The sequence below is a fragment of the Nelumbo nucifera genome, chromosome 2, assembly GCF_055504915.1.
Source record: "Nelumbo nucifera cultivar China Antique chromosome 2, China Antique-T2T, whole genome shotgun sequence".
In the NCBI taxonomy this organism is placed as follows: Eukaryota; Viridiplantae; Streptophyta; class Magnoliopsida; order Proteales; family Nelumbonaceae; genus Nelumbo; species Nelumbo nucifera.
The window spans coordinates 18,016,343-18,023,401 of record NC_142650.1 but is presented as its reverse complement, the minus strand read 5'-3'; the positions used below and the strand labels follow the sequence as shown (position 1 = coordinate 18,023,401).

At 38.9% G+C, this 7,059-nt stretch overlaps 1 protein-coding gene across 2 annotated transcripts; it reads left to right on the top strand.

Annotated features, from left to right (window-relative positions):
• Positions 1–342: 342 nt before the first annotated feature.
• LOC104597322 (putative receptor-like protein kinase At3g47110) lies at positions 343–5,970 on the top strand. 2 transcript variants are annotated; one of them, XM_088897281.1, is made up of 4 exons: positions 1,099–1,930; positions 2,053–3,170; positions 3,268–3,725; positions 5,051–5,964. In XM_088897281.1, the coding sequence occupies exons 1-3, from the start codon at positions 1,911–1,913 to the stop codon at positions 3,669–3,671; spliced, it is 1,542 nt and encodes a 513-aa protein (XP_088753407.1). In that variant the 5' UTR covers positions 1,099–1,910; the 3' UTR covers positions 3,672–3,725; positions 5,051–5,964. The 2 variants fall into 2 exon arrangements, with proteins under 2 accessions (XP_010257102.1, XP_088753407.1); XM_010258800.3 differs by having other exon boundaries at positions 343–3,170; positions 5,051–5,970.
• The last annotated feature ends 1,089 nt before the right edge of the window (positions 5,971–7,059 follow it).

The window sequence follows — 7,059 nt, the reverse complement described above, 5'->3', positions numbered from 1 at the left end:
GTTACAATTGGAAAGTCTTATGTTCTTGAATTTAACTCCACCAAACTATAAGTTCAGTGGTTCAAACTTCAAACGTAATGAAGACCTGGTCCATATATGTGACTTTTGAGCGTGGCTTCCTAAATAATTTGAATCTGTGAGTTTGTCATCTCTTGTAATATTTAGTAATTTGAATAATTCATCTGCCTAATCCATGGGTACTTATCATATGATTCGCGCGTATGGGTATTGGTATATCAAAGTCAAACTCCAAGTGTGCAAGACGTATTCAAAAGATAAATTTAAAGGCTTTAAGGCTCCATATCTATCACCAAGAGGTTTGACGTTTTCTTTTCCAATATATATAAGCGCGCACTTGTAGCTCAATTAATCTACTGTCTGTTGCCTATCTCCTACCTTTGCGAATATCAGTGAATGCCTCCACTCTATCAGCTAATTAATGGAGTTTTCACCTCTGCGTTGTGTAACCTTGTCCCTTACTATGATCACTCATGTTCTCATACTTTTTTCCCTGAACCTATTTGGGTTGGAGTCTGCCACTGCAGCGACGACCTCCGGAAATGACACTGATTGGCTTGCATTGCTCGAGTTCAAAAAACAAATAACTGATGATCCTCTAGGAGTCCTGAGCTCATGGAATGGTTCCGTCCATCTCTGTGACTGGCACGGAGTAACATGTGGTCGACGACGACGACAAAGGATCATCGGTTTGAACTTGGAGGGGAAGAAGCTGGTGGGAACCTTGTCACCCCACATAGGCAACCTCTCCTTACTTAGCTTTATCAATCTCCAAAACAACAGCTTCCATGGAAGTATCCCCCAAGAAGTTAGCCGGTTGTCTATGTTACGTGATATCCTTCTGAACAACAACTCCTTTGGAGGTGAGATCCCGCACAACCTCTCTCACTGCTCCAATCTCAAACACCTCACTTTACACTACAATAGAATAGAAGGGAAAATTCCTGTTGAACTTGGCTCTTTAACCCACCTTGTGAACCTATCTCTGGGTAGCAACAACTTAACAGGAGGAATACCATATTCCATTGGGAACCTTACATCTCTCGAGCATCTTTCATTTGAAGGAAACAGTTTGGGGGGTAACATTCCAAATATCTTCAACCAAATGAAAAGACTAAAACATTTGGAGTTTGAGCTGAATGATTTTTTCGGTATCATACCTCCCTCAGTTTACAATCTTTCATCTCTCACGTTGATAGCTCTGACTGGTAATAAACTAAATGGTAGTCTTAGACCCAACATTGGCCTTGCTTTTCCTAATCTCCAATTCTTATGGGTTGGAGACAACCAATTTAGTGGACCCATTCCGTTTTCCTTGTCCAATGCATCAGGGCTCATTGAGATTGACATCCCTGGCAACAACTTTACTGGACCTGTGCCCATGGATTTGGGTAGCATACAGACCTTGCAGTGGCTTGGTCTAGGAGAGAATCCTATCGGAAGAGGAGAAGCTGATGATTTGAATTTTATCACATCCTTGATCAATTGTAGCGATCTATGGACATTGTCTCTTTATGACTGCAATTTTGGAGGTATGTTACCCAGCTCCATAGCCAACCTCTCAACCCAACTCATACAGCTATCATTTACAGGAAATCAGATAATTGGTGGCATCCCTATAGGAATCGAGAACCTTGTCAAATTAATTTCTCTGGAAATGGACAACAACCTCTTGACGGGTAGCATTCCAGATTCCATTGGAAGGCTTTCAAAGTTACAGTTGTTATCACTGAGTGGAAATAGATTAACAGGACAGATCCCACCCTCCCTGGGCAATATGACTCAATTGGTATATCTGGATTTGTATAATAATAACTTAAGAGGAAGGATACCTCCAAGTCTTGTTAATTGTCAAGGACTACAAGAAGTGTACCTTTCTCATAACAAACTCAATGGCACCATACCCAAAGAAGTAATTGGTCTTTCATCCCTCTCTATTATCCTTGATGTTTCTCATAACTCATTAACTGGTTCTCTTCCACTGGAAGTTGGAAGCTTGAAAAATCTTGGTCATTTGGATGTTTCTTATAACAGGATGACAGGCGAAATTCCAAGCACGCTCGGAAACTGCTTAAGCTTGGAACACCTTTATATGCAGGGTAATTTCTTCCAAGGAACCATTCCATCATCTTTGAGCAATTTGAAAGCTATTCAAGATTTAGATCTTTCAAATAACAATTTGTCTGGTTCAATTCCTAAGTCTCTCGGAGGGTTGCCGCTTCTGCAGTACTTAAATTTATCCTTCAACAGCTTTGAAGGGGAGGTACCTGTTGTAGGAGTCTTTCTAAATGTAACAGCTGTTTCAGTTGACGGAAACAGAGGACTTTGTGGGGGTATACCAGAATTGAAGCTGCAACCATGCCCCATGGAGGAGTCCATGAAAAAGGGAAAGTCTCTTACTTTCAAGCTAGTAACAGCAATAGTTAGTGTGATTCTGGGCTTAACCCTGATTCTGGCACTTTTCTTTGTGTGCTGGAGAAGAAAGCCAAAGGGGATATCCTCTTCTGAACCTCTAGTTGAGGAATGTTCCACCCCTCCATTTGGGGAATGGTACTTAAAGGTATCTTATAGAGATCTATTTAAAGCAACTGAAGGGTTCTCTTCAGGAAATTTGATTGGTTCAGGAGGTTATGGGACTGTTTACAAAGGAATTCTCCACAATAATACTATTGCAGTGAAGGTACTTAACACTCAACAACGAGGAGCTTCCAAGAGCTTCATGACTGAATGCGAAGCTGTGAGAAACATCCGTCATCGCAATCTCATTAAGATCATAACTGCCTGTTCAAGCATGGATTTGAATGGTAATGATTTCAAAGCTCTAGTATTTGAGTTTATGCCAAATGGGAGTCTGGAGGAGTGGTTGCATCCAGGAGAAGAGAAAAATAGTCAATCTAGAAAATTAAATTTTCTAGTAAGACTAAATATTGCAATTGATGTCGCTTCTGCATTGCATTATCTTCATTACCAGTGTGAAGCACCGATTGTTCATTGTGATTTGAAGTCAAGCAATGTTCTTCTTGACAATGATATGACTGCTTGTGTGAGTGATTTTGGCATGTCAAGGCTTCTTTCAAATTCCACAAAAAAATTAACTCAGAAACAGTTCAGCTCGTTTGCAATAAAGGGAACTATTGGGTATGCTGCACCAGGTAACATAGATGTCCATTGTTTGTATTTATCAATTTTCTTTTCATAACTTCCTAAGTTGTTTTGATTGCTTATGACCATAAAACTTGTAATATGCAGAGTATGGCATGGGTGCCGAGGTTTCAACTCATGGGGATGTTTATAGCTATGGTATACTGTTGTTAGAGATGTTCACGGGAAAAAGACCCACTGCTGAAATATTTAAAGATGGTCTGAACCTTCATAACTACTGTAAAATGGCTTTGTCAGAGCGAGTGATGGAGATTGCAGACCCATTACTTCTATTATATGGGGAAGAAATTGAGCAAAATGGGGAAAAAGAGACAGCCACTAACAATGAATATTTGAGCGGATCGGGACACAAAATGCAGGAATGCTTGATTTTTGTAATTCGAATAGGAGTTGCTTGTTCTGCAGAGTTGCCAAGAGAAAGAATGGACATGAATGAAGTTACAAGGGAAATGAATTCGATTAGAAACACTTTTCTTGGTGCTAGATATTAAAGAGACATGGAAAAAGATGAACTACGCCCCAACTTAGATTTCACTGCTGTTATGGTAAGGTTGTATACCAGTGCAATACTGATAAAATCTGCTCCCTGCTACTGAAAACAATCAATATGGTTTCTGCAGTAATCCTGGATTGAACAAAAAGGGCGTTGTGGATCGCTTTGGATCTCCTACCACAAACTTGTATCACATCCCTACCCACAAGAAACTACCGCTGTGTATTGGGAACATGAAGCAAGCTGAATAGATTGATTAATGAATAGGATGTGAACAGCACTCCGAATCTTCTACCCACATGACACTATCGCTGTGTATTGGGAACATCTCCCCATGAATGACAAGGCAGATATTCCCAACGTGTGCCTATAGTGTCTTGTGGATAAGGAATGTGGGAAGAGTTTATGCGTAGGAGATCCTAGCTCTGTGAGAAGGGATTAACTTTCACTCAGCTTTCTGTGAAACCAAACATAGCCTAAAACTCTCTCTCAATACAACTAGCATGGTTTTTGGTAATGAAGACATAGCTACTGATGTTAGAAATTATATTTGCTAGTTGCAAGCTCCAACACCTTGAATTTGTGGTCACAATTTGGTTTAGACAAATAGGCTTAATTGGTTGGTTTCTGACGTGCTAGGACAGGCAATATTTCATGACAGGACCCTGCACAGCTGAGTCATAGAACTTGGAAGCTGCAGGATGAATGTCAAGAATACTTGGCAAACACCAGAACTGTGCCCAATACTGCCCATGTCCTTGGCTCTAAAGCTTTGAACATCTAAGAAAAAGATTGGTATTAAGACACTTTGGTCTTTACAATCTAGGACTCGTAGGAGTCCTGAACTTTGTCATACAAACATGAAAGAATTCCGAGAACAATCAGAGGGTGGAAACAGAGCATGCATTTGCTGTTTACATGAATCTTGCTGCTAGACAGGTCTATTAATCAATTTTCCCAGCTACCTTTCTGCTGTGGAAGTTAGTCTTTCTTTTACAATTGTGACCCTAAAATAGCATGCTTCTCGAAATTGAGTGGTTACCTCTCGAACTGCAGAGAAAAGAGTATACCAAAGCAGGGGAACTAGTCCAACTACGCTTTTTTGGGTACCACCAACTTGCATTTGGGAAAAATTAGAATCTAGTCTTAGAAATCTGAATCCGGTAAAACTTATGCAGCTGATTTCTTCTTATAGGATTGATTAGGAGGTGATGAGAATATTTTCTAAAAATCTTAAGCTGATTAGTGCAATATTTTCTGATGTAAAAGAATTTACTCTGAATTGATGGAAGCGACCATATAGGGGCTTTACAAATTTTAACTCTGATGGAGTACTGTATATCTATTGTTCTGATGATGGTTCTTTGTTGGTTGCAGAAGGAAAGCCTTTAAGAATCGGAGTAGTGCAGAAACTGAAACTTGGTCCAGCATATGGGCAGCTGCAAGGGAGAATGTTGGCAACCCTGAAGTTTAGTCTGTTGGTCAGTGTTTCTTCTAGATCATGTGAATAATATTATATCTAGAAGCGCCAGGGGTAGACCAAAAAGTATATAGGTAGTAGTAAAAAATGATTTAAGCATCAATAATTTAACAGTAGTTATTGCATTAAATAGAACTGAGTGGCAAAACAAGATTCATGTAGCCGATCTCATATCCATATAGTTGGGATAAGACTTGGATGATGATGATGATATATAAGAAGTATGTTGTAGGGTGTCTTTCTAGCGTCTAATTATGTATGGACTCTCCTTCATGGTGATATATAGATTGTTAGCTTTTATATCCTTTTAACTTTATTGGTGGCTTGCAATTGGAATCAAAATTTGTTGGAATTGGAATCAAAATGGTCTATTCCCATTGTTTGGTTCAGACAGGAATCAGAATGGGAATTGAAATCAGCTCAAATAGGATTTCATTCCTAAGGGAGGGGGAGGGAATGACCATTCCCTCAAACGGGGAATGCCATTCTACCAGGAATGGGAATGAGATTCCAATTCCACCTAACCAATCCGTTGGAATCAGAATGACCCCATCCAATTCCAACTCCAGACCGCTATTCCTTTGAACCAAACAGGCCCTTAGTATAAGCTACAAAACTTATTTGCTATACATTGGAAATTAAAAGCTTTTAAGGATCTTCACTCTGACACTTTATTCATTAAAAATTTATCTAATTTCTTAACTGTATTTGTGCAATGATCTAAGCCCGAGAAGCTGGCAGCTGTTTCATGTTTAATTTGAGGATATTGTGCAGGGCTCAGTTTGTACGTAGTGCTTAATTTTATTTGCACTGGTGTAAATGCATGGGAGTGTAAATTGGGTGGGTGTAAATTCTGGTTTACTTTTGCTTCAGATTTGATTTTACCTACGTGAGAGGTAAAATAGGAAATAAAATGATGTAATTCCTACCTCATACAAAAGAAAGTGGAGGCCACAGGAGGAGGGTTAATTGTTTGAGACTGAGGTAGGGAGCAAGATGATGTGGTCTCACTTTATATGAGAAAGAATTAGGTAGGAGGATGTGGTGCAAATTTTGCATCAGTTTTTGAGATATAAAATTTGCACTATTAATGAGTTTGAATGTGGCAAAGGCTCAGTTTGGAAGGAGTACAAATACATACAGAATACAAGGTTTTGCACTATACATGTTTGTATTTATACTCCTCCCATGGAGCCAAAAATACAAATTTTGAAGCAGATAAGAGTACAAATCATACATAATTATTACCAACAAACAGATGCAAAGCTAAACCAGGTGCAGAATTTGCATTCAATTCAGATTTGCAGAGCAAACAAACAAAGCCCCTACGTATCATGGAGCATTATCAACCCAAATCAACCATTCAATAACTCATAAGTGTAAACCACTTAAGGATCAGATAACTCTCTTTGTATTGGATTGTTCCCCTCCAAACACATCATTGAAGCTCCAAATTTATGATTCAAAAGGAGCTAATAAAAATAGCTTTCTTATGCTACACTGCAGGGAAAAAAATATGTTGAATGAGTCCCATATATGTTAGGATCCATTGCGAACGCTTACTTTAATTATGAGTTACATCTCTTCAAATATATAATAATTTGGATCATGTTTCCTACCCTACCTAACCCATTCTTTTGTCTTTGGAGTCTCTATCTTGGACTTCGTTATTTTTCTTGAAGCCTATCAGATCCAATGTTTATCTGTTATGACATTAATTGACAAAGTCATAAATGTCGGTTGCTTCTAAGTATGCCAAACAGGCACCACTAGGGGTGGAATCAAATCCAGCTCTAATCGAATAGTTTTGGTTTGAGTTCGATTCTAAACAAGTTCTAATTGGATTCAAATCCCATTATAAGCTTAATTAATTATTTGAAATCAAGCCCCACTAGTAAAAGATGAA